This window comes from Eretmochelys imbricata, chromosome 17 (genome assembly GCF_965152235.1).
Source record: "Eretmochelys imbricata isolate rEreImb1 chromosome 17, rEreImb1.hap1, whole genome shotgun sequence".
Taxonomy (NCBI): Eukaryota; Metazoa; Chordata; order Testudines; family Cheloniidae; genus Eretmochelys; species Eretmochelys imbricata.
The window spans coordinates 19,094,093-19,120,962 of record NC_135588.1 but is presented as its reverse complement, the minus strand read 5'-3'; the positions used below and the strand labels follow the sequence as shown (position 1 = coordinate 19,120,962).

The window sequence follows — 26,870 nt, the reverse complement described above, 5'->3', positions numbered from 1 at the left end:
CGGGACTCAAAATGGCTGCCAGAACCGGCAAGCTGTCTGCCTTTGGGCTTCCACCATGGCTACTGCCAGACCAGTCCCGCTGAACTGATGTGAGTTCCCGTAGCGCTCTGACTACTAGTCTCCCCCCCGGCCCCACCACACACATTCCTCCTCCTCTTCTCCCCCCCCCCCCGCACCCAAATGGCAGCTCTTGCTATTCTGGGGAGTAGGTTTGTGGCAGACAGCACCTGAGAGCAGAAAACTGAAGCCAACATAAAAGCAGAGGCCCCAGCCCTGCCTGCGGTTTTGCAGCCATGCAACGAATGTTTGTTTTAGCCTATCAGCCGCTTAACGCTCCTTGGCAGAATTAACCTTTCCGCTGGCCGGGGGCATTGTTGCTCCGGCTGCAAATCATTAAGACAGTTCTGCAGAATGCTGTGTTTGGGTCCCGCCGTCCCCTTTCCTTCCTTTGATTGGAAAGCTTCATCGAAACAGCGAATGTGCCGAAGAGGCTGCATTTGCTACTGGCCTATTTAATTTACCACTGGCCTGCTTTACACCTGCTCCAGGCCGCAAGCCGGCATAGCAGTGCTACGTAGCAGTGGGAGGGGATTTCCTCGGCCACTGTGTCTCCTCGCCCCATCTCCCCTCAAAGCAGGACCTGACTCTGACCTCTAGCCTCCCTTTGGGTGTCCATGTCCAGCACACACGGACACATGGTTCTTTCCACCTGGTTTCTCCCTGCCCAGACCCCGTGATAGGCCTGATCCAAAGCCCATTGAAGTTGATGAGCTTTGGGTCAGGCCCACAGCATGTGCCTCTTCTATCCGGTGACCATCACCGTGGTATCTGGGCACCTGCGCTGGTTTCCCCCAAACTCTTCCCCTCCTTGGCTATGCTACACCCTTATGGGAATCTCTTCCACATGGCAGTGATGGTGGGAGCGGTGTGGCACCAGCCTCTTTGGCACCTTGTCTAGATCTGCTCCCCTCTCCAGTTGGTCAGCGGAGAGGCAGCCTGCAGGAGAGTCTAGTGTGGTGGGGGGGAGGGCAGGGGGGAAATGTAGCTGTCTGGTGGAGGCCAGAAGGAGGTGCTATTGTGCTTGCAACACAAGGGTGCCCTTTGAGAAGCTGGGTGGTAGCGGGGCCCTAGCGTACTCCACACCCACTCGGCGGGGACCACAGATGCTGTGCAGGAGGATTGCACGTCCCCGGAGCTCACAGGGTAGGATCAATTCCGGATGAAATATAGCAGCCTGGAATAGCTGCTCCACCTCTCCTGGGTCCTCAGGGCCTTGCCTGAGTGGTGGCTCCCTTTGTTTTAACAGCAAGTAACACTGGGGATCCTCTTCTCCCTGGAGAGCTGCCAGGGCAGACCCCCCTCGCCAGAGCTGCTGAAAGGAGAAGTAAAGGTCTCTGTCGCTAGCAGGTAGCGCTGCTTTTCCCAGGCTGCAGGAGCTTGGCGTAGCCGTGGTCTGGTTAGCGTTGCCTTCCCTGGGGTGCCGCGAAGAGCTGTTGGCCCTGGTTACCCTGAAACTAGAATCTGCATCCGCACCTCTTTAAAGAGCCCTGTTTTGAACACCGTCCCCTGGCAGCACCAACTCCCTTTGCAATTCCAGGCCGGACGGAGTCTGAGTTGTGCTGAGAAACCTAGAGGACTGTCTTGAGATCACCAAGGCTGAACTGAATTCTACTTAACCCAGAGCTGGGAGGAATCCAGCGTTAGCCCATGGATCTGCAGCGCGTCGCCAAAGACCCCATTGGGCAAGGTTTGCATAAGGCCATCTGAGGGCTTTGCCACAGAGCAGGCTGGATGCAGAATCTGCCTGGAATTCCCCACATGGTTTGAGGCCAGCAGGGAAGTCTTCCAGAATAACTTCTGGATATGCTTGTGCAATGAAACCCCACCAGCCCTGGGCCAAATACAGCTTGGATGAGATCCCCAGCTCCATTGATCAGAGGGGCCCATGCAGCTGTCAAATGGGAGTGACTTTCATTCAGTCCTGATCTGGGCCATCTGTGAGCCAGCTGCCGAGGCATGAAAGGTCTCCTCTCCTCTTCTGCTTCCTCTGAGCTAGGCAGCCTTTGTTTGTGGGCTGGTATGTTCATGTCATGTCCTTTTTCCTAATGAAGATCATCTAGTCCTAAGCAAATTGTTTTGACCTGGAGATCTGCAGCACAGTTGTGCTAAGGATCTGCCTGAAATCTCTACCCTCAAAGCCACAGAGCTAGAGAAGCACTATTAGAGCTTGGCGGGCTATTTTCCCCGCCTCCGTGCTGATATGTTGAGTGGGAATTCTGGCCATGATGCAAACCTTGGAGGGCACTGACCAGTGGATCCTAACCTTGCTGGTTTTCTGGCAGCTGCTCTCGCTGGTCAGTGCTCTCCTTTTTCCCTTTGTGTTCTGTGCCTTAAAGACCTTCAGTCCTCATGCCAGAAGGATCTAATCTATTGCTTGACCTAGAAGTTGCTGTCAGGCCAGCACCACCTAACTCCAGAAGTTTGGATTGTCAGGTCTGCACCAGAGTGCCTCCCTGGCTGGGAATTAATCCCCCAAACCATCGGGTGGCCCACTGGGACTTCAGGACATAAGGTGGTCCCTCCTCTAGGACATGCACAAAGCCCCCTAAAGCCCATCCCTAGGGAGCTAGGGGAGTTTTTGTGGCCGTTAGGAATGTGTTGAGAGTAGCTGGATGGGCTACATCCCCATGCTACAGGACCCATATAGCAGTCTGATAGCGCTGGTTATGATGGGGGGTAGTGCTGGGCCTCCTGGAGTTAGTTCTCAGGACACCAATGTTGGAACAAGATAAAGTCAAGGAAATATCCTAAATCTTAACCTCCCCATGCAGTTTGCCCAGTGGGGGAAGGAGAGGAAGGACCCGGTGGGTGGCATTCTCTGAGCCCCCCCAAAACTTGGTGGACTGGGGCTAGGTCCAACTGGGCTGGAGTTGGCTCTGTCTCCTTTTTGCTGCCTTGTTGCTTGCTGCAGGAAGCAGCTGCATCTCTGGCAGCCCTGAGTCACTCTGGCCATCCGGTTGCAAACAGCCAGTGCCTGATGGGGGAAGTTGGACACACTCAGCTCCAATGATAGAGAGGGGGGTTTTCCTCCCCTGTTTTGGAAAAAAGAGAACTTCTTGGCAGCCAAAAGGACTGAGAGATTCCCAGCCAGGCACCTCTCTGTTTACAAGGAAGCCAGTGTCTGAGATTTATTTCCTTAGCGCTTGGTGCCTGACCATCCCCCAGCCTGGATCCGTTCTTATTTATGTTCAGTCCAGATGCTGTCAGGTAACAGTTCTTGCATAGATGTCTAAGGCCACAATGTCCCTTTGGACCAGGTAGTCTGACCTACACAGGCCAGAGTTTTTCACCTAGTACCTTGTGTTTGACTAAAGCCTCCAGAATGGCACCAGCCTTGATTTGGAGAATCCACCGCTTACTTCCCTGGGCTTACAGGACTCTTTGGCTCGTTTTATTCCCTAGTGAGATTAGGGTGCCAACAATTGGTGCCTAGCTGACATGCCTGCTCCATTTGGGTCTCCGAGAAATAGCCTGTCTGACCTGCTCCGATTAGTTTGTTTGTTTGCATCGCAGTAGGACCTAGATCCCCCTGCTAAAATCAGGTCTAGAAGAGCTGTTCTGGAGCTGGGAAGGGTGGGAACAGCAGGGAAGGCAGTAAATGGATTTTACTTCCCGCTGTCCCAAAAAAGAGCTGATCCTTGCTGTGCGATTGTATCGGCCCAGTACTGCCAACTGTGTGCATTCAAAAACCATGAGTCAGGCCTCGAAAAAGTCACAAGATTGGCTTAAAAACCATGAGATTAAAAAACCCCACAGAAACCAATAAACCGTCTCATCCCCTGACACAACATGCCTCTGGAAGCCTGCTGCTAGTGCTCTAAGGGTACGTCTACACTGCAAAATATACCACCCAGCAGTGAATCTCAGAGCTCAGGTCTACAGGCTAACACTTCGGTGCTAAAGACAGGCAGGTAGACGATCCCGCATGGGCTGGAGCTTGGGTTCTGAGACATTCCCCCTCCCTTACCCCTGCCAGGTTTCAGAACCCAAACTCCAGCCCGAGGGGAAACGTCTACACTGACCTTTTAAAAGAAGCCGTAGCATGGGTCCAAGTCTGTAGACCTGGACTCTGAGACGTGCTGCCATGGTGTTATTTTGCAGGACAGCAGTACCCTTGGACAAGTGAACCGTGACTTGCATAGGAGGGAAAGGCCATTGGGACTGAAGAATGAAAGTTGGGTGCCTTCTTTCCCTTGTAGCGACTCTGGTTAGAAATTCCCTGGTCTGTGCTAACAAGGACATTTTGTGTTTGTTTTGCAGCACGGGCAGCAGTGACCCTTACTGCATCGTGAAAATCGACAATGAGGCTATCATCAGGTAACTGACCCATCCGCTTGGGCACTCTAGTGCTCGTTTGTGTGGTCTTGCGCTCTCTCTCTCTGTGCAGACTTTATCCTCAGTTGGTGTAAATCAGCTTAGCTCTTCTGACTTCAATGAAGCTAGGCCAATTTAAACCGCTAAGGATCTGGGGTCCTGGTTTGGCTTTTTTTTGTTGTATTTTTTCCCTTGAAGTGCTCCCTGGAGCAAACTTTTATTTCTTCTGTATCTCTAGCATGTGTGTTCCATGTGATCATCTTGTATATTCCGAAACTTGAAAAACCAGCGCGAGACTAATCCCGAGCTCCGGGCAGCTTGGCGCAGTTTAGAACATTTGCCATATATAAAAAAAAGTTTGCTGTGGTTTGAGGATGTTAGGAGCCAGAGATCAGAGAGACGTTTCCTTTCCATGCGAAATGCCCGTCGGGGATGTTATGAATTTTTCCTCCTTCTGATTAGAGATTAATGTTATGTTGATTTTGGAACAGCTGGTAGAACTCTGTCGACTGCCCCGCCCCCACCCTTTTAAAAGTTGTAAATTTAATTTGATTTTTCAACCCATGCCCTCCCCAAGCTGGCTCTGTAAACAAGAAGAAGCTATCAGAAAAGCTATTTCCCGTCTCCTGTTTTGTCTCCTATCCTCTTCAGCAATGGCTGCTTTTTTTATTCTCCTGTGCTCGGAGCAGAGTGGACATGAACGTGAGGTTTTGTTTCCCAGCGTCTCAGGATCCACGGGAAGCCGGCACGAAAGGCTGAAATGTGCTTTTCAAGTATGGTCGCTAACTGGTGATAGAATGCTAGCGTAGACTGGACAGGTTTAATGCATGCTAGCTGGTTGAACTTAACTCTGTCTTGGCTCCCCACTGGGATCGGACCAGCTAACCCGTATTAGAGCTACAGCTTACCCTGTCTGTACGAGGAGTTTAGTATGTGTTAGCTATCACGTTTTTAAAAGGCACTTTTACTAGTGTAGACAGGAGGACTCAGGAGGCTGCTGTTAATAGGCAAGCACAAATCCTTTTGCTATGAGGTCGCTGATCTGAATCCCCAGCCCCAGGTTAGTAGTGTCTGAGAGCTGTTGGCAACGGAGCGTGGTTTAGGACAGGAAGTGAGACAGAAGGTCATCTCCTGGTGGGTCTCAAATCCTTTTGCTATGAGGTCGCTGATCTGAATCTGTAGCCCTCTCCTAGTGGTTCTCAAATTTTTCCATACTGTGATTACAATGGAGAAGCTTCAGGATCCTCCCCCCACACTTCCTGCCCGCAAGCTCATCTAATGATAAAGAAAGAGCGGCTCGGCATACACTACTAAAACCTCATTTTGATCCCCAGGTTGAGAGCCCTTAGTGTATCCAAATGAAAGTTCAGGGGGAACGGAGGGAGAATGGAGTCTAGCTAGGACACACTACTATGGAGAAGTGCCCTGGGTCCCTGAGGCTATGTCTACACTGCAGTATAAGCCCAGGGTTCGAACACAGGCTCAAGTCTAACCCCCTTCCATCTACACACAAATCGTACTAACCCAGGACTCAGACCCAGGATCCCTCGGGGGTGGAGGGGCTGAACCTGAATCAAGCCAGGACCCAGATTTCAAGCCCTGTTGTTTTGCAGTGTAGATGCAGCCTCACTGGACTCATGCTCTGGGAGTTCACCAAAAGTATCCCATGGGCCAACTTTCTTTGTCCTCTGGACAGTCAAGTTTTCCCACACTGCACCATGAACAGAGAGCTGGATTGGCCACCTTTTGGGGAGGGCACTAGGAAGTCTGGGAGATGGGTGGCTGGACTCAGGCCCGCATAATGCAGTGTAGATGCTGGAGTGCCAGGTTGGGACCCAGGTTCGACAGTTCCAAACCTGAGGTTACAACTGAGTGTAGACACTCAAACCTCAGGTTAACAAACTTCGGGTCTGCTAACTCGAGTTCTGCTAACCCTGGGCTGACACTGCAGGGTAGACAGACCCTCAATGACCATGAATGGTCAGGAGAGCTTGGTAGAACACCTCACCTGGGGCTTGGTTGCATGGGGAAGCTAATATTTTGCCGTCCCTATATGAGCACTTAGGCACGACTGCAATGTCTACGGCAGAAGACCTCCGGTAGGTATATAGATGAGATATGTATCAATGAGGAGCGGATGGCTGTTTGGGACACAGGTACCCACTCTCCTGGTAATGACTTGTGGTTAAAGGGACCCTCTTCCCACCAGGACAGCCACGGTCTGGAAGACGCTATCCCCATTCTGGGGGGAGGAATACGAGGTCCATCTGCCACCCACCTTCCACTGCATCGCCTTCTATGTGATGGATGAAGATGCACTCAGGTATGGTGTAGACGTCTCTCCAGCTCTTCTCCTCACTCCCACCAGTGCAGCTCCTCTGGCTTCAGAGGAGTTTGTCCAGGGTGAGATTTTAGCCTTGGGCTAAATCTCTGACAGATTTCTGACACTAGTATTGTTGTTTATTTGTAGGATGGTAGCAGCAGGAGGCCTCCACTGTGCTAGACCCTGTACTTACCACCCCTGCCTAAATAGCTTACACTCCAAACAGAGAAGGCCAAAGAAGTGCTATTACCCCTTCATTAACAGATGGGAAACTGAGGCACAGAGTGATCAAGTGACTTGCCCAAGGTCACACAGGGACTCAGTGACCGATCAGGTCATTGAACCTCCCCAGGTATTTGCAGTGCCTTAGCCACAAGACCATCTTCAACTGCAAGGGACTAGGGAAGAGAAATGACCGATCTGTGTTTGACTTGGTGGGTTCTGCTGACCCACTGACCCCCTCTGCAAAGGATGGGTGGAAAAGATGCAAATAAAATTGAAGCCAGGAGAGGCTGACTCCAGAACAAGGGCTGCTCTTGAAGGGAAACTCCTCTGAGTCATTTGCAAACTCAGCTGGCATGGGCAGCCACAGCAGGGAAGCGCATGAGCGCCCAGAGGAGATGCAGGCTGGGCTCGCTGCAGTAGTGCCCGGATCTGTGAGAGATGGGCAGTCCTGAATGGCAAAGCATGTAAAACAGGGCAGTTCCACAGCAGTGATATCTGGGCTGGACTAAGAACTACCAGCTGCCTCGGGGCCAGATCCTCATCTCGTTGACCTCGGTGGAGGGAACGTGCATCAGGGCTGTCCCACAAATTGAGGGGCTTCTTGTGAACCCCCTGCTTTCAGCTGCCTAGGAATGAAAACATCCCTACTCTAGCAGGGTCAGTAGGAATTTGAGGTCTTCCCTGTCTTTGGCTAAGGAGCGTAGGAAGCACCTTGTGCCCGAGAGGGGCATGGAATGCGTCTGGCTCTTGGCCTGCCGGCTGTGAAGGAGGTGAGGGGTTTTCCCTCAGCCGGGGAGCTGCCCGATGCCTTCTGCTGGCAACGCAGATGGAGACCCAGCCATGTGGGAAGGTCTCTGCCTCCCCTGGAGATCAGTCAGCTGAACTGCTCACTTAGCTGCCTGCAGAGCATTTCAAATAATCCTGGTCAGCTGGAGAGGGGCTGAACAACCGCCTAGCCGGGAGGGGCTGGAACAATGTGATGGGGTCACTGCAGGGTTCTCTCTCCCTGAATGTCAGGAGGACAGAGGGCCAAACCCCCCTGCAAGCTGCACACAGGTAATTGAGGGCACAGATGCTGGTCCAGCGTCAGATGCCAAGGGCTGGCTGTTCGGTGTGGCAATGGGAGCACTGGTTAACACATGGGAGAGGAAACTCCAGATGAGCAGTTACCCCACAGTCATGGAAGAGGAAATCCGTTGTCAGCTTGATGCACAAGAGTGAGCAAGCAAGTGGGAATGGAAGAGGACAAGCCATTCAAACCTAGAGGGTGCAGATTTGGACTGTCAGCCCAGTGGGGCCTGCCTTTGTGTGTGAACACCCATGGAATTTGCTAAGTGTATGTAACTCTTTTTGTGGGAATTTTATTTCTCACAACAAATGATTCAGGGCGAGAATGGCACCTCGCACCTGCCCACAACCCTATGATAACAAACCAGCTGGCCTGATCTACTTACTCCGCAATACCAGAGCAATGTGCAAAGTCCACCATTCCCATGCAATCCTCCCATAATAAACTGGGGTGGCCTGGCCTTGTCAGCACCCTGCAATACCAAACCAACGCGTGAGCCCCAGCACTCCTGAGCAGCCCTACGGTAACACAACGGTGTATGCAGTGCCAGCAGCTACACAATAGCAAACCCAGCTTGTGCAGCACTCTCGCTCCCCGGTGACCCTACAATAACACATGCGTTGTGCACGCAGCAAAGGGGAAGAATAATTTCGACAGGCATGTTTCCAATTAGTGGCCTCTCTCAAGCAGCTTGTTGGAAGCCTCTGGCCGGATTGAGGGAGGCGGAGGGCTCCAGTGGATAGAACGCTGGACTGGGTCTCTGCTCTGTCACTGGGTGCCCTTGGGCAAGTCTTGTCCCCTCTCAGTGCCTCAGTTTCCCCATCCCCGCAGCAGCGCTGATGCCATCTTGCCAGCCTCTAGTCACTGCTGTGGTGCAGTGCTGGTGTGTGCACCATTGGGGTTTTGGGGAGCGGTGGAGCCCCAGCACACAGAGCATCGCAAGCAGATATGGGTCAGGAAGCTTAGTCAAGCTAACCTGGCAAGGACTGCTCCTCCGCCCACGCGAGGAGCCGGGAAGCAGCAAGAAGCAGGGCTTTGTAAACAGGAGGGCAGGGGGGGAGCAGCACTTGCCCAGGTGACAGGCTGGGCTGATTGCCCAGCAGCGTCTCTCTGAAACTGATCCCAAGAGGCTAAGGGGGGCTCCCAGGGAGCTGCAGAGTTCCCAGATCTCTCTGGAGCAGGCTCTTTAAGGGGGAAATGGCATTGTGCATTAATGAGCCAAGGAGGCTGCACCCTGAGCAGGCTGGTAAGGGAGGCAGCCTGGCCTGGCGGAGCACAGTGCTGGGACTCGGGAGACCCAGGTTCTGTTTCCAGCTCTGCTGTTGGGTGACCTTGGCCAAGTCACGTCCCTTCTCTGTGCCTCAGTTTCCCCACCTGCGCAATGGTGATAATGCTACTGACCTGCTCTGTAAAGCTCTGAGAACTGCTGATGGAAAGTGCTTTTGGGAACTAGGTTGGCTGGGATGACCAGGGCTTGGGTTTGAGGCTAAAGCAGGGATATAGCCCCAATTCAGGACTGCGCGTAAGTACATGTTTGTGTCCTAGTGAAGTCACTGGGACTTAATCACCGGCTTAGCTACTGCCCTAACTGGGACTATGGGTTGGGGTGGGTTATGTCAAAATCTTGTCCGTGTCTGAACCAGAAAGCGAGTTAGCAAGTTAGAACCATGGGGTCAGGCTCCAACCTGGGGATTTGAATCGGATGTCTGCAGGGGTTTGGCATGTCGAGATTTTACATTGGCTCGGCCCCTGCACTGCGAGGTGCTTTGTTTTGTTTCCCCAGCCGTGATGATGTTATCGGGAAAGTCTGTGTCACACGGGACGTGCTGACTGAGCATCCGAAGGGTAAGGCTGATTCTCACTCCAGCTGAGTCGGTTTCTATGTATAGCTGTGCATGCTGCCAGACACGAATCAGCACGGTCCCTTTCCCCGGGGGCACCGAGCTGACGCTGGGAAGCGACTTAGAGAGCTGCTTCAGGGGAGTTGCACCAGTGGAAACGAAAGCAAGGCTTGACCCCACAGCTGATAGCAGTCATGAGCCAGCCAGAATTTCTCTTGCGGCTTCTCCCCTGCTGTTTACGCAGCCCCGTCAAAAGCGACCACCTTGCCTGGTTGCATCTAAGAATGTAGAATTGAACCCTCAAGCACTAGTGCCCTGCTACTGCACCGGGCACTGTGCAGACCCCCCGTGCATGATGCCTCGGAAAACTTGGGTGTGGCAAATGCAATGGCATTTGATTTGGGATTTGGGCTGTCACTCGTTCCAGTCCCCCTGTGAATCCGTGCAGTCCGTGTCCTAGCGTAGTCTCCAAGCCATGTGCTGCCATGTTCGGTGACTAATGAACGCTGCATGCAAACCCTCTGTCTGCAAGACGCTGCCCCAGATCGGTGCAGCCTGGGTCCCAATGCGCCATCTCCCTGCAACACACTAGCATTGTGTTTTGTTGGTGAGTGTAATCTCTGTCCCCTGCTGTGCCTTTGCTGGGACTCTGAGAGGACGCGCTAAGGCAGAGGTGGGCAAACTACGGGCCACATCTGGCCCGCGGGACTGTCCTGCCGGGCCCCTGGGCCCCCGGCCCCATCCCTGCTGTCCCCCCTTCCCCCTCAGCCTCAGATACCGCCACAGCTCTGGTCCTCCACTCCTGCCAGGCAGTGTGGCTGGCTCTGGCCGGGGGCGGGGCTGCGAGCTCCTACTGGGCATGGTAAGAGGGTGGGTGGGGTTGGGTAAGGGGAAAGGGGATCCCAGGGGGCAGTCAGGGGAGGTTCTGGGGGGGGGGCAGTCAGGGGACTGGGAACAGAGGGGGTTGGATGGGGGGTTCCCAGGGGGCAGGGGTGTGGATAGGGAGCAGGGGTGGGGGGCTTGGATGGGTCTGGGGTTCTGAGGGGGGCAGTCAGGGGGCAGGAAGTGGGAGGGGGCAGATAGGGGGTGGGGGCCAGGCTGTTTGGGGAGTCAGAGCCTACCCTGCCCTCCATATGGTTTTGCAGCCCCGATGTGGCCCTCGGGCCAAAGTTTGCCCACCCCTGCGCTAAGGGCTAGTTTGCAGCACAGGAGCGTAGCTGCTCATTCCAGCAGGCTCCCATCGCTCCCTCTGTGCAGAGAGCGCCCCCCGTTCTGAGCTCTGCCGAGCTGCAAGTTGCCACGGCCCTGGGGTGGTGGGCCAGCCCTCCCTGCAAACTGGAGCCATCCCGTTCTCCTGGCGATTTGGCCCGTGTTCTAGCTAGTGGCTGGATCGAAGGGGTGAACTAGCTGCAAACTAGTTAAGAGGGAGCAGAGAGCGAGTTCTGATAAGCCCCCCTGTATTGCAAATCTTTCTTGCCAGGAGGAAACAATCTCCCACCTATATCAGGGATGAGTCATGCAGGTCTCTGGCTGCCTCAGTCCCCCCATCCTTGAGTAGGCAGCTCACGTCCTCTGCTTACTCTTGCCCAGCTGAGCCAGCCGCTAGACAAGGGCAGCGAATGCTGCGTGGGTGGAAGAGGCGGGGAGGGGGAACTCTGCGCTGGCCTCCCTCCTGCATGTGTCTGTCTGGGCAGCTGGGTCCAGCCCAGAGGAAGCTGCAAAAGGGAAGGGAGCTGCCCTATGGGGGGGTCTGTCCACATTTGTGGGGACTTGGGAACTCTCTGGCTCTTTTGGACACCAGAGGGGCTAAAGATCCAGGTAAAGGGTCCTGTACCACCCCACTGCCCCTAGCAGTGAGAGGCTTTGGGTGGTTCAGGGGATTGGTAACTGGGTACCGTGCCTTTCCCCGCTAGGCTGCCAGCTTGGGCCTGGTCTGAGACCAGAGGTGACTGAATGTCATTACCCTTTGATACGTCGCCTGCAAACTGAGGTGCTAGCCTGGTTCTTCTGGGACAGGGTCTGCGTGGCACATGCCACCAGCCACTGCTCACGGTAACGGGCACCTGTGTCGGCAGTGGGAAAGCTGGGGTCTGAGCAGGCTTGGAGACCCAGATCTCCTCTCCTTCCAGGTTAGGCGCCAGGCTCGTTGGTGGGAAGGGCTCTGCAGAGAGATGACTTTGGGCTCTAAGCCTGGTACCTTTTGCCAGCATTAAATTCAATGACAGGTTTCAGAGTAACAGCCATGTTAGTCTGTATTCGCAAAAAGAAAAGGAGTCCTTGTGGCACCTTAGAGACTAACCAATTTATTTGAGCATGAGCCTTCGTGAGCTACAGCTCACTTCATCAGATGCATACCGTGGAAACTGCAGCAGACTTTATATATACACAGAGAATATGAAACAATACAATGAAATATGTCCATTTATTCTTTTACGTAGAGACTGTCCAGTTTGACCAATGTACATGGCAGAGGGGCATTGCTGGCACATGATGGCATAAATCACATTGGTGGATGTGCAGGTGAACGAGCCTCTGACCTGGATTTGTGCTGGAAATGGCCTAACCTGATGATTACTTTAGATAAGCTATTACCAGCAGGACAGTGGGGTGGGAGGAGGTATTGTTTCATATTCTCTGTGTATATATAAAGTCTGCTGCAGTTTCCACAGTATGCATCCGATGAAGTGAGCTGTAGCTCACGAAAGCTCATGCTCAAATAAATTGGTTAGTCTCTAAGGTGCCACAAGTATTAAATTCAATGTCAGTCTGTCTCTTGGGGGAGTAGTGTGAGCCGACTGTGTGACACTGTGATGGGTCCGTGGTTTGGGCACTAGCCTAGTGAGGCCTTGTGAGACTCAAGGTCAAGTTCCTGCTCTGCTACAGACTTTGAGTGACCCTGGGCAAGTCACTTAGCTCTATGCCTCAGTTCCCCAGTTGTACCATGGGGATGACAGCCCCACCAGCCCTGCCTCCCAGGGGTGTTGGGAGGAGAAATTCATTAAAACTTGTGAAGCGCTTTGAGATCTCCTGATGGAAAGCCCTACATAAGAGCAAGGTATTATTATTATTTATTATTATTAATTTCCTGTGTGGAAAACGGGCCTGACCAGACAAACCCGTGGCAGGGAGGCACACACAGCCTTCTCTACCAGCTGTTCTCTCTGTCTAGGCTACAGCGGCTGGCTGAACCTGGCCGAAATCGATCCCGACGAGGAGGTGCAGGGGGAAATCCACCTCCAGATCGAGATCCTGGGCAGCGACGCGGCAAGGAAGCTGCGCTGCAGGGTGTTTGAAGCCAGGTAAGGGGGTGGAGCAAGGCAGAGACAGGCCTGCAGGGAGGAAGCTGCTAATGCCCCTTTGCTCTCCAGGAAGAGTCCAAAGAAGAGCAATGAAACTGATCAGGGGCCTGGAAAGGAGGAGGGGTTTAAAACCTCAGGGCAGTGCAATGTACCGGTAAGGCTCTAAAGGGGCGGGGGCTGTCACAGAGGGGTGTGTGTGTGGTAATAAGCAATATATACCAGGTCGCTGGGGCTCTTTCTTTTACCCTTGCTCATAAAATGAGAAGAAAGGGACGTCCAGTGATGTTACGAGGAAGGCAGTGTGATCTAGTGGCTGGAACACTGGCCTGGGTTCTAGTCCCACCTTTGCCACTGGCCTGCTGGGTGAGCTTGAGCAAGTCACTTCTCCTCCCTATGCCTCAGTTTCCCCATCTGTAAAGTGGAGCTAAGTATACTGACCTCCTTTGTAAAGCGCTTTGAGCTCTGCTGATGAACAGTGCTATATAGGAGCTAAGTATTATTACTACCTGGGGTATAATTAGCCTGTGGAACTCATTACCACAGGATGTCACTGAGACCAAGAGCTTAACAGGATTTGGAAAAGGATCAGACGTTTATCTGGATATTGAGAAAATTAAATTAAAAAGGATCAGACTCCTCCTGCTTCAGGCCATAGATCAACCACTAGGTGCCTGGGGCTGGGAAGAAACGTCCCCCTGGGGCCGGATTATTCCATTCTGGGGTCTCTTGTCCCTGCCTCTGCAACGACTGCTGCGGGCCCCAGTTGGGGACAAGACGCTGGGCAAGATGGATCCTGTGTCTGCTGCATCCTGGCCGTCCTTGTGTGCACAGCGCCCGCAGCGCACGGTCTGATGCAGCTGGCAGAACAGCAGGAGCTAGACTGAAAAGGCGTTTGGCCTGCCTGCCTCTAATGAGGGGTTAATCTTCCCTGTGGCTCCGGCTGCACGCCCAGCTGAGCTCCCTCCACCACAGGGCTCCCTGTTAGAGTCCCAAGACCCCAGCTGCTACAAACGTGACAGGCTGTGTGAGAATCTGGTGCAGGTGGGGGCTACCGGTGGGCAACTGCTGTCTTGCTTTTGCGGTAAAGGCTGCTTTGGCTAGACAATGACTGGGGGGGGGGTGCCCAGTGCTGCTTGAAGGGGTGCATAGCAGGGCAGAAAGGAATTATTTGGGGAGCTCCAAGGGGTGTCACTAGGAGGGATGTGGGGGATGAACACGAACGTTAGGCTGCGGAAGAGGGTCCCCAGGGAAGTGGTGGGAGCCCTGTGGGTTCAGACATCCTGGAGTCAGGCTGGCCAAAGCACAGCAGAATGTCCTCCAGGGAAGAGCCTGCCCTGGCTGGCGGGGGCGGGGGGGGATGGACAGGGCGACTGCACGGGGCTTTCCCTTCTCTGACGCCTGCCATTCTCTCTGCTGCTGCACGTGTTCGGGCTGGGTACCACCCTCCGGGGCTGTTGGGGAATCTCTGTCCCCCCCCCCCCCAGTCGGGCAGAGGTGTGGGATGCCCTGTCTGCCTCGGGGAGAGGAGGATTTATGCTGCGCAGAACAAAGGGAACGTCTTCACTGCCGAGTTAGCCCAGGCCATCGGCCCTGGGTCAGCCCAGCCCAGGTGTGAGCAGCCCCGCTGCAAAGCCCAGCCCCGATTACTGGGCACTCGCTGGTGCTGCGCTCCCCTGGGGGAGTCGCTAGGATGCCCCATTGCTCTGAGCTGCTCTCTGGTGCTTTCCCAGGGAGTTGTGAGGGGCTACAGTGTGGGGATGGGTGAGGGCTGAGGGCAGCACCTGGGTAAGAGCCCGTGTTAACTCTGCGGTGAAGATGCTCAGGGGCAGGATAATGTGCTGATATGTGCAAGACCTTTTGGTGACTCGAAAATGCAGGGCCAAAATCCATCCCGCTGGCTCCCGGTGAGTGACCCCAAGGATGGGCCTCTCCTTCCTCCGTTCAGCCTCTGCGTAACCATTTCCTCCCCTGGGGCCTGCGCCTCGAGAGCCCCTGGGCTGCGCTCCTGGAGACCGCTTCATGTCTGGCCCCGGCTCTGCCGTGGGGCTGTGAGGACTGGGGCCTGCAGGCAGTGCCAGACTGCCGCGGGGGCCTTCCTGCTGCAGCGTGGGCAAGACTGTGCCAGCTGCTGCTGGGTATTTGCTCCAGGTACCAGCCTCCCCAGGCATTAGCCATCTGCCTCCTGAGTCAGGGCTCTGTGACCCACGAAGGCTGTGCAGATGGGAAGCCAGCGTTTTGTTTGGGCAGAGCGCCCTTGAGGCGGCTCTCTCTCATCCGCCCCCTCAGAGCAGCCAAGCGGCCCAGCCTGCGCTCTCAGCCAGGCGCGGGGGGAGGAGAAGCCCCTGGGGAGCTGCAGGGAATCTGCTTCCCCAAGCCAGCGAGCTGCCTGGAGTTCCCTTCCCTGTGACTCACCAGGATTCCCCCTCCCTCTCCTGACCTTTCCGCTTGCTCTGGGGGGAGTACCCTGCACTCCCGCAATGACCAGCAGTCCGTCTAATGGCCAGGAGGCTTGTTCCAAGGGCTACGTGGGGAGGGAACAGCAGGGCACCTACAGGAGAGATTCGGACACAATTCCCTCCTGGGGTTTGCTGGGCCGCATGGAGCGAATACTCGCTGTCTTCAGCCCTGCTCTGAGCCAGACTGCCTGTGGGCAGGGATCCTTGCAACTGAGCAGCCCACAACGGGAGCGTGTGTTGTCCAAGTGACATTGCAGGGGGAGTTTAGGGAGGAATCTGGTCAGGATCCTGGGGTTTCTCTTCCCAGGGGATCCTAATGAGCACGCGTGCTCAGGGCCTCTCTCCTCTGAAAGGCAGCACGTCCTATGTGAGACGTGACCCCCGGGCCATTGGTTCAGTATGCAGTGATTCATATACTCCGTCACCAAGCACAAATCCGTGCAGCAGCCTGGAGTGTTCCCACCCAGGTACTCAGCAGCATTCTGTTAATTATTCCTCTATTAACGAACAATAAGGAATTAATATTCATACCGTGGTAGTACCCAGAGGCCCTGATATCAACCGCAGCCCCTGGGTGTGGGTCTAGTCCCTCTTTGGTGGGGCAGAAGGAGAGAAGGCAGCCCCTTTCTTTGGTCTGTTGGCATCTCCAATCACTGAACTGCATCATCAAGGAGTCTGCTGGGTCTGTTGGTTGCCCCGTTACTGTTTTACGCTTCATTATTTTCCATGTCTGCTTAACAGGCCACCCCACCCACCCCCGGGCACTTCCCCCAGCAGCAGGGAGCTGGGAGGGGGGAAGTGACGAGTGCAAATTCTAGGGGTGAGCGCCAGAACCTGCGACTCCCTGTGAAACAAACGAGCCCCTTGTGTGACTCGCTCTGGGGAAACGCCTCATTGGCCAACCCTGCATGTGGCTTTGACGCTTCAGGTTTTCCCTTTGCACACGTAAGCCTGGCAGCAGAGGGTGGCTTTTCCTGGCTAGCAGTCAGCGACGCTCCATGCATGCTGATGGAGCCTGTCGCCTGGCTCCAACCCGCCCTGTGTATTCTGGAAAGGGAGCACTTGAAACACGTTAGGCTCTTTAATTCCCTAATTAAAGAGGATGAGTCTGGTTTGGGTGTCTGGCTATTTTTAGCTTCAGTCCCTCACCATGTAAACTGGCGTCACTCTGCTCCTTCTGGGGAGCTCTGCTGAGGGTGTTGATTTGCGCTAGCTGAGGACCCAGCCCGTATGAGTCAGAGAGAGGACTGCGTGGGAATGCGTCTTCCCCACTAATCTCTTTGTACCTGCCAGTTCTCTAAGGCAAATAATACGGCATCCTTAGTAAAATGCCCTGGAGCCCTGCGCACATCAACCCCAGTTAAAAGCATCATCCCACAGGGATCTCTGCCATTTGAATTCTGAACAGCGGGATCGGCTGAGCTCTGTCTTGTTAATAAAGGATAGTGTAGGTGATCAGAAGTGCTTTGACGCAACCATGGATGTGTTTAGATCCCAGGGAACAACTTGGAGCGTAGGAGGCAGAGTGGACTCGTCTGTAATGAAATGAATATGAAGGGGGTGTCGTGGGGGGGGGTCGCACGCGTGCACACACGCTGTGCTCTGCCATTGAGACTTTGCTTTCGTTCTTTCTTGGCCCGTCATTCTTTATTTTAAGCCATCCAGACTAAAAATACACCGTTGCTCTTGGCCTATGGAAGGCCATAAGCATTTTATTCCCAGTTCATCAATACCCCGTGAACAACATGAACTTTGCCATGGAAAACCTATGTCAGTGGAAGTAATCTCTTGGGCGAGTTTAAAGCAGGCGGGAATTCTCTTGCTAAAGAGAGAGGGTAATAAACTGGGCTGGTTGTTTGTTTTTTCAAAACCATGAGGGTTCAATTGAACTGCTCTGAAAAGATATGGGGGATGCCACCTGTGGAAATAACTTGTGTGTCTAGCTACAGCGAGCCTTAGTTGGAGCGGTGCTTGAATTTTTACTTGGTAAGAAATGACTGGTGGAGGGGCTGGTTTGGGGGGGGGGGGGAGGAGAATGAGGGCACTTTAGGGAATAGGGCCGGCGTGTGTCTCTTCATCGGTTATAAGGCCAGAAGGGATACTAGTAGAAAAATTTCATCAGACAATTCTACTGCAGATTTTGCTGGAATCTGATCAATTTCATGCCTTCTTCCAACACATCCGTGTAAGCTGCTGGGTTGCGTCTGCAGAGACAAAGCACACACGCAATCAGCAAAGGGTTTGCCTCTTGGGAGGGTGTCTCTAACCAGAGATCAGACCAAGTTACCGTAAGCAACAAAAGAGTGAGAACGCTGCCTCATGCCTGGAGTTGGGCACGTTCCTGAAAATAGCGTGTATTTATTATACCAATCGGTAGTGTGTGCTTATCTGAAATAATGTATCCCACCTGGTCACGCTATGTTGAAAAGGCTAGAGCAGAAGTAGAGGGGGCTCGGAGACTGGCAACAAGAATGATTAGAGGCCTGGAAAAGAGGGGGGAGACAGGACTGCTTACCTGAGAGAGGCGACACGCTGAAATAATGAATGGTAGAGAGAAGGTAGATCAGGGCCCTTCTGTTCACTCTGTCTTGTAAGTACAGGGAATGTCACTGGCAGACACACACGAAGAAATAAGTGTTTACCCACCATGCAATTGGTCCGTTGAACTCATTGCCACAAGATGTCACTGAGGCCAAGAGCTTAGAAGGATCGCAAAAAGGATTGGCCATATATATGAATAATGAGAAGGTCCAGGGTTACAATAGCGAGGATGGGGAAAAGGTGGGAAGGAATGTAAACTCTCGTTCTTCCAGTGAGCCTCTGACTCATGGGTGTTAGAAAGATGATTCCTCTGAAGCAGCTGATGCTGGCCACTACCAGAGATGGGCTATTGGACCAGTGTAGCAATTCCCATGACCCTGAGAGGGCAGCTTGACCTTCCCAAAAGAGTTCTCTCCCATCTTCCCCCAAGATCCGCTGTTGTTGGCTTTTCCCTGAGCGCTCATACAAAGAGTGGGGGACGCTGAGCTGGAGTTAGCCCTTGTTTACCAAGAAACAGCTGGCACCCCGGGACATCACACTGCTGGCTGCTTTCAGTGGCTAGTCTGGATCACCCAGTGCTCCCAAACCTGCACCTGTCAATGGCCCTACCCCCCACCCAAGGGATACTGGGACAGTGTTTCCTGCTTATGCCACAGCCCTGTGTGACATGTACAGGAGATCTGTAGAAGCAGCTGGTACCCCATGAGGTATCAAGTTATTGCCCTTATCTCCTAGCCCTGACTGGGCCACATGGCAGATCCCTCCCTCCATCCATGACTCCCCTACCTTCCCATCAACATTCACACCAGTTACGGACATGCAGCTTGTTCCCCTTCTTTCCCCTGCAGATGGGCTTCCTTCCTCTGTCCCTGTAGGCATGCAGCAGCCAGGAGTAATGTAGGAGGGAACACGCATTTGAAAGCAGCTTTGGTTAGGTAGCAGATTCTTTTATGGTGCTCACCACGAACTGGCCCCCGTTCTTTTGTGCTTTCGGTAGGAAAAGGGAGGATCTTGCAGGTTCCCCTAAAGCTGCTGGTAGCTCAAGCAGAGCTTAGGTCAGTGGCAGTTCCAAAAAAAACCCCTTTTTTGTTTGACCCACAACAAAAACATTTTTTTTTTAAATTTCCAACAAAAATGAAACATTTCATTTAGATTTTGAGCTTTTTAAAAAAAATTCTTATTTTTTACGTTGGCTTCAATAAAACTGAAGGAAATTTCTAACTAAAAGGTCACTTTGAAACGTCCAAATGAGCCCTGTCCGAATTGAGTTTGGTTCTGGGCCAACACAGATTGGCGAAACGTTTCGGTCGACCTTCATCTACATTTTGCACTGACTCGTTTCCATTGAAAAAGATTGCCAGCTCTAGTCAGAAGCTCTTTTGTGCTAAGGCCCTTCTGATTCCTCCTCTCTCTGCAGAGATTTGGCTCGGAAAGACCGGAATGGCGCTTCCGATCCCTTCGTCAGAGTTCGCTACAACAGCAAGACCCAGGAGAGCTCGGTGAGTCGAGAGAGCAGCTTGGGGTGTTGATCCCATTGTGGGGACAGGGAGGAGAGCAGCCTGTGCTAGAAACTCCCTCTGCCTTTCCCTTCCCCAAGGGGAGACCCTGGGATGCAGTCAGCCGCATGGGTCATGTTTGTAGCACAGCACCCTTCACGGACACAGCATCCAAGGTTACTCTTGGATGGATCAGTTAGCAGTGAAAGTTACATGTGAGCATCACTGGGACCAGAGCCCTGGGAGCCTTGTTCTGTGCAGAGGTTGTGTTGGTGCTAACGGGATGGCTCGGGGCGGTATACGTCAGGCCAGAGTTTGGCCCTGGTCGTGTTCAGGACTCCAGGAGGAAAGCCGCTCGGGTGTGGCGCTATGAGCCATTTCAGTGATGTTATTTCAGGTAGAAGACGAACTGCCTCAGGATTTCCTCTCGGGATGGGCCTGAGCCAGACTCCTGAGGTCTGAACAACCCCAGGCTTTGGGGGGGGGATTGGCACCCCCAATCGAAATGTTGTAGCATGGCCCCATTTCTAGTGCCCTGTTGGACTCCTGTCGTTGCCAGCCTTGCAGCTCAGCTCTGGTGGCACTGTCTGTATCCGACCTAGGCCTCTTTGCAGTGACCTAGTACGGGAGTATAAACTTCACTCCAGACATGGGCATAGCCTCTCAGTCCAGGTGAGCACCTCCGGTTTAGCAGAGTGGGGATTATCAGAACGGTACTATCTGATCACGGGGAAGTAGTTATGCCCATCTGGGGAAGGGATCCAGGTGCCCTCTAGATGTACGGCAGGAGGGTAAATGCAAGGGACGGGGAAGAGCAGCTGAAGCTAAATGAAGAACCAATGGCGGTAAACTGACCCTGAAAAAACGGAGGCTGGAAATTAGAAGGTTTCTGACCATGAGAGGAGCGAGGCTCTGGAATCCGACAAGAAACCTACCTGGTTTTAAGGTGGAGCTTGATAAATTTAGGAGTGGGATTGTATGGGCTTACCTGCAATAGCCGCGTGCTACGCTCCATGACCCAGGAGGTCCCTGCCCGTCCTGTTCCTGGATGGCAAACGATGCATAGGAACTGTTTTCCTGTGAGAAGAAGTCAGCAGACTGAGAGATCTGCTGACGCTGGGAATGGAAATGTAGGTAGTTTAGACCTAAAGTTTAGCTTCTGTACAGTTGGGGGTTTTGTTTTTTTTTTTAAAGAAAAAGTTTTACCAGAGCCGATAGGAATCTAAATGATTGCCCAGTTACAAAGCACAAAGGCATCAGTACTGACCACCACAAACGTCCCCTCAAAAATCACGAGATTGGCTTAAAGAAAGGAAATTGGGTTCTTTTTATTTGCCTTGGGTGTTTTGAACCTTTGGGTCACGTTTTCGCCATTGTGAGCTAGAAACTTACTTTTATAAAAGGAAAGCTGTGATTTCTCCCCCTCCATAATCACATGACTCTAGGAGCTGGGGCTTTCAGTGAAACGTGACCTGTGACAAGACTCCCTATGAAATCACAAGAGTTAGTAACACTGTGTCATGGCAACACGGGGCTGTGAGGAGCGGGGGTTAACAATTGTGTTTGGGATCTAAACCTGCTGTAGTGCATGAGAATCAACGGCCTGAATTCTCAGTGACACTAAATCCACATTATACCACTCTAGGAGGGAAAAGAGGCCTTCTGGTGGTCTTAAATGTAAATGTGTATGCATTTGAGTGCCCCTTTAGATTGTCAGAACCATTTTATAACCGGCTGCCCCAAACCCCTAGGCTTTCACCACTCCTCAGCTCTGAGGTGCTGGAGATCTGGCTCTGGCGACTGTGGCTTGAGGCCGTCTCTGCAAATGCAGGGCCTGATATTCCCGGTCCTGTGTCTTGCGTGGTCACTCACGCTGTGCAAAGTGGGCGTGAGGTGCTTTGCACTGATGCAGACGACCAGGCAAGGTGCATAGCCGCAGTGAATCAGGTCAAGAATCAAGGCCAGGAAGAATAATCTAAGGGCTGTTAGTGACACAGGTAAGAACACTCTCTTTTTTTTTTTTAAAAAACCAAAAAACCAAAAAAAAAATTTTTTTCCTTTAATTTGCTTGGTGACTCAGTGAGATGCTGTTCCCTTGTCCTGAGCTGCTTAGTGGAGCATGACAGATCCCGCTGGGGAGGGTGATGAAAGCTGTAATGTTTTGCCTTGCCCAAAGGTGGTCAAGAAATCCTGCTACCCCCGCTGGAACGAGACCTTTGAGTTTGACCTGGACAAGTCGGCCACAGAGAAGCTCTGCATTGAGGTGTGGGACTGGGATCTCGTCAGCAGGAACGACTTCCTGGGGAAGGTGAGGGGCGACCGCCAGCTGATCAGAGCCACCTCCATTGGCCTGGTTCTTATACAGTCAGTAGGATTAATATTTAATAAGCTTCATGGATCAGACACGGGGCTGTGAGTCAGACACCTTGAGGGTCTGGTTCCAGCTCCACCACTGACTCTCTCTGTAGCCTTGGTAAACCCTGTTGCCGCCCCGTGCCTCAGTTTCTCCCATCTTTGAAATGGAGGCAGGATGGCCCAGTGCTCAGGGCACTAGTCTGGGACTCAGGAGACCTGGAATGAATTCTCAGCTCTGCCACAGCCTTCCTGTGTGGCCTTGAGCAAGTCCCATAGCCGTTGTGTGCCTAATTAGTGCCAGGGGATGACAGCACCGCCCTGCCTCACAGGATCAATGCATTAAAGATGGGGAGGGGCTCAGGAACTTCCCATCACTGTAAAATCAAAGAGTGAGAATTAGATGCGTAGGTGGAAACACCTAAGTTAGGATGAAATAATTCTGCCTTCCTTTGTACAGTGCTGCCAGCCCCTCGGTGAAGTCAGGTAGAAGGTTAAGTATTTTCATTATTTTTATCCAAACCACTGAAGTTCCAGGGCACGCTGGGAGTTCAGATAGAAGCGTCTGGTTCTGGGCCATCTCTAGGCTAACCGCAAGCATCCTGAGCATGGCCTAGCGGAGGAAGGGGGCGTTCAGGATTCAGAACTGCACCAGGTGTCAGTTCCCACCTTTGCCACAGCCTTCATGTGGGACTTCGGGTGGGTCACCCAATCTCTCTGGGTCTCAGCTCCCCATCTGTGAAATCCTTTCTCTCACCCTGTGTGTCTGTCTCTTGTCTGTTACACTGTAAGCGCCTTGGAGAAGGGACTCTCTCTCATTCTGTGCATGGACAGGGGGCCCTGATCTCAGTTGCTGCCTCCTAGGTGGTGGTGTAATATGTAATATGGCCGTGGGAACGAGCTAACGGTGAGAGAAGTAGCTGGTGAGACTCGTTGGAACTATTCCTGAAGTGATTTGCTAGCGAAAGTGCCCTGTGGTAACCCAGTCAGGGAGAGGGTTATGTTTTCCTTGCCAGCTTTCTCCTCCTGTGTTCTTCCTAGGTGGTGTTTAATATCCAGGGGTCACAGACCGTTCAGCAAGAGGAAGGATGGTTCAGGCTGAGGCCAGATAAATCCAAGCCCAGAGTGGATGAGTGAGTCCGTCTTATCCAGTTACGTTTTCATGCCATAAAATGCAGAGAGAATGCCAGGGGATTCAGCAGGGGGTGCTGTCCCTCCTAGGCAGTGCTGACCCCGCCGTTCCTGGGGCTTGCAAGGCAGGCGACGCGGTAGGGGGCGCTCTCCCCTCTGCGTCTGTATTTCTGTGCCAGCCTTTCGAAAGGGACGCCCGCCCGTGGCGTTTCTGCACACCACGATCGGGTGGGTGTCCTCGTGGGTCCTGGTACATGTGGTATCTCATAGGAACATAAGAACGGCCCCACTGGGTCAGACCAAAGGTCCATCTAGCCCAGTATCCTGTCTTCCGACAGTGGCCAGTGCCAGGTGCCCCAGAGGGAACGAACAGAACAGGGCATCACCAGGTGATCCATCCCCTGTCGCTCATTCTCAGCTTCTGGCTTCTCTCCACGCTTTGGTTCTGTGCTTCATCCATTTCAGAGGCAACCTGGGCTCCCTGCAGCTGCAGGTGAGGCTGCGAGATGAGACAGTGCTGCCAGGCAGTTACTACCAGCCTCTGGTCCAGCTGCTGTGCCAAGAAGTAAAAGCGGGGCCCAAGGTGAGCTGGCTGCACCACACCGTCTCACGCAGGACAGAGCTGGGAGGCTGCTCAGCTGGGCACATGGCTAATATTTCCTGGCATCACCCCTGTTCAAAACAGGAATTCAAAGTCCTAGAGTTTTAAGGTCATTCTGATCATCTAGTAAGAGCTCCCGGTCAGCCATCCTGCAGGCCGCAAGTGGCACCTGTGACTCGCAATGAGCTAGGTTGGTAGTGACCAAAATATCATTCCCTGCTGATCAGCTCATTTCAGGCCATCAGCCAATTACCATTCGACATCTGCTCAAGGCCCCCACCAATTCTTCTCATGCCGTGACCGACATCCCAGACATAGCCCCGCTAGACTGATTAACCATCATCTGTTTGTATTGTGATGGCACCTAGGAGCCAGAGTCCCAGCCCAGGACCCCGTTGTGCTAGGTGCTGTACAAACAGAGATGGCCCCAGCCCTAAGCAGCCTACAGTCTAAGTAAGGCGTTTTGGTGTGGCTGCATGGGGGAAGCCAGTATAATCCACACTGAGCGAGTGCGGTCTTTGTCTCTGTCCAGTGGCTGGCCCACATAAGAGGGTAGCAGTCTACTACAGCTGGCAGCTAAGGGAGTCACTCCTGTAGCTCACGTGGCAGAGGCTTGTGCTTTTATCACTGTCAGGCCAAGCGGGGTTGGTTACCCCAGTTCTGCCAATGCGTAGGCTGTACTCGCTCTGTAGACAAAGGACTTCAGCCTCCAGAGCTGCCAGCTGCCAAGAAAACTCCCCAGAACCCAGTGTGCCCTGCCGAGGGGAAAGGCCTTATCCTGCCTGCCTCTTCCACTCACTGCAGCCCCTGCTTCTCTTCCCAGCAGGACGGGAAGCTTCATTTAATCACCCTGATCGATGAAACTACAACGGCGGAGTGCAGACAGGAAGTGGCCATCAACCTCGTCAAGCTCTTCCTAGGCCAAGGCTTGGCCAAAGAGTTCCTGGATCTCCTCTTCAAGCTGGAGCTGGATAAAACGGGTGAGGCACGAGGATATGGGGAGGAGCCTGTTATTACACTAGCAACAAGTGACCCAGCTACAGTCTAGCGGATAGAGCACTGGACTGGGTTCTATTCCTGGCTCTGCTGGGTGGCCTTGAACAAGTCACTTCCCCGCTTTCTGCCTCAGTTACCCCACCTGTAAAGTGGGATAATGCTATCAACCTTCTTTGGAACGTGCTTTGAGATCTCCTGATGAAAGGGGCTAGGTAAGAGATAGGTGGTGGTCTGGGGATGTAAAACTAGCAGGAATTCACAAACCATTTTCCCCCTGTCACTTACTTGTCCTCTTTCGCACCCGGTGAGTCCATTAAACAACACAAGTGTTTCTAGTTAAGGGGCAGCCTGTTCCATGTGTACGGGATAGACGAGTGTCCCGAAAGCCAGGTGCATGTCCTACAGCTGCTCTGTGCTGGGAGCCCGGTTCTCCTCTCGCTTACTCTGATGTAAATCCGGTGCAGTGCGACCGCGGTTACAAGGTTCTCTCGAGGCTGGTTGGTTTACCTGGCTCTGAGTATGTAAGTAGGGAATACAAAGAGCGCCATCTACTGGCAAATAAGAAAATGGGACATTGTTCGTAAGCAAGATAAAGTCTGGTGCAAGTGGCTGCTGAAGCCCCAGCTCTGAACAAGTTTAACTGCGCTAGCGAGAAAGGAGAATCTGTCCAAGGGGCATCTGTGGCCGCTGTCCCTGGAGGATCTCAGCACCTCCCCATCCTTAATGGAGTCAACCTCACAGCAGCCCTGGGCGGCAGGGCAGGACTGTTCTCCCTCTTGTACGAAGGGGGACCTGGAGCACAAAGAGACTAAGTGACTTGCCCTAGGTAATGCAGGAAGCCTGTGGCAGAGCAGAAGAATTGCGCCCCGGTCTCCCATACCCTGGGCTCCTGCTCTAAGCACTGGGCCATCCTTCCTCTCAGAAGCAGGGGGTGGTGCCCAGAGTTTTTCATCAGACTGTCTTTGCCCTTCCCAAGCCAACCCCTTCTCCCCCCATCATCCCCTAAGTCTGTCACAAACACAGTAACGTTTGATTTCAAACCCACAATGTCCGTGCAGGCTTGGGATGAATCAGGGTCAGCTGCCCCGGCCCATGTGAGTTTTGTCTGTCAACCTCCAAACAGCTGATGATGCAGAGAGGTCACAGACAAGGGGCTGGATGGCTCTGGAGTCTGCTAATGGCACTGAATTCTAAAACAGGCCAAACCCCCTGGAACTGGCTAACCCCCCACTTCGGGGGTGTTCTGATCTGGAGGCAGGCTTCAGGAAGAGCTCTCTTCTCCTAGTGACCAGGGCTAATGTCTGCTGGCCAGGATGGAGCTACAAAGCTTGACAAAACCGTGGCTGGGATGATTTAGTTGGGGATCGGTCCTGCTTTGAGCAGGGGGTTGGACTAGATGACCTCCTGAGGTCCCTTCCAACCCTGATATTCTATGATTCTACTCAAAGGGGGGAGTCACAAGGGAGGCAGTACCACATGTGGAATTCTGTCACCCCTTGATTAAAAACGTTGCTTTGGGAGACGTGGGTCCAAGTATCCAAGTGGGGCTGATCACCAAAAGCCTGGAGGGTTGGTTCAGCTCAGCACTTGAGGCTGAACATTAGTGAGAATTAGGTGTCAGGATTGCTTATGAGAGTCACCCCCATTCCCATTGGGCCTGCAGGGCTGGGCTGGAAGTGCCAGGAGATCCTGCCATGATGGGAATGCTTAGAAACGGCAACGGGAATGATGATAAAATAATTGAGGGGGGACCTGAATTTTTCCAAGGCCCCCAAAGGGTCAGTTCAGGTTCGACTTGAGCTCCAAAGTGAAGCTTTGGGTTGTTTTTCTTATTTTATCCAAGCGCATTCAGGCTGGCCTGCAAGACACGCCCTAAGCATGCAATACGCACCAGGAAAATTCTGCTCCAAGTGACCAAAGCCGGGGGCTCTGGGTCCTCAGGTCTCTCATGGGTGACGCTCTCATTTTTCAGATGAGCCAAACACGTTATTCCGGAGCAACTCCCTGGCCTCGAAGTCGATGGAATCCTTTCTGAAGGTGCTGCCCCGTGCTCAGCCCGCCGCATGTTATACCCTGGAGTGTGTTATCAGTCTTGTAGTAACCACGAATGCCAGGCAGGGAGGTGACCTCATAGATAATAGAGTCTGGCCCCCCTTTAGTTGCTGG

At 53.1% G+C, this 26,870-nt stretch overlaps 1 protein-coding gene across 1 annotated transcript in view; it reads left to right on the top strand.

Annotated features, from left to right (window-relative positions):
* The window catches only part of LOC144276436 (ras GTPase-activating protein 4-like), a 49,766-nt gene that overhangs the window by 13,380 nt on the left and 9,516 nt on the right, over nt 1-26,870 (top strand). Inside the window, exons 2-11 of the mRNA XM_077836502.1 lie at nt 4,321-4,377; nt 6,584-6,697; nt 9,775-9,836; nt 13,002-13,131; nt 19,546-19,627; nt 21,801-21,932; nt 23,018-23,109; nt 23,573-23,690; nt 24,532-24,688; nt 26,677-26,741. Coding sequence (XP_077692628.1) covers nt 4,321-4,377; nt 6,584-6,697; nt 9,775-9,836; nt 13,002-13,131; nt 19,546-19,627; nt 21,801-21,932; nt 23,018-23,109; nt 23,573-23,690; nt 24,532-24,688; nt 26,677-26,741 — 1,009 coding nt within the window. The remainder of the gene's footprint in view (nt 1-4,320; nt 4,378-6,583; nt 6,698-9,774; nt 9,837-13,001; nt 13,132-19,545; nt 19,628-21,800; nt 21,933-23,017; nt 23,110-23,572; nt 23,691-24,531; nt 24,689-26,676; nt 26,742-26,870) is intronic.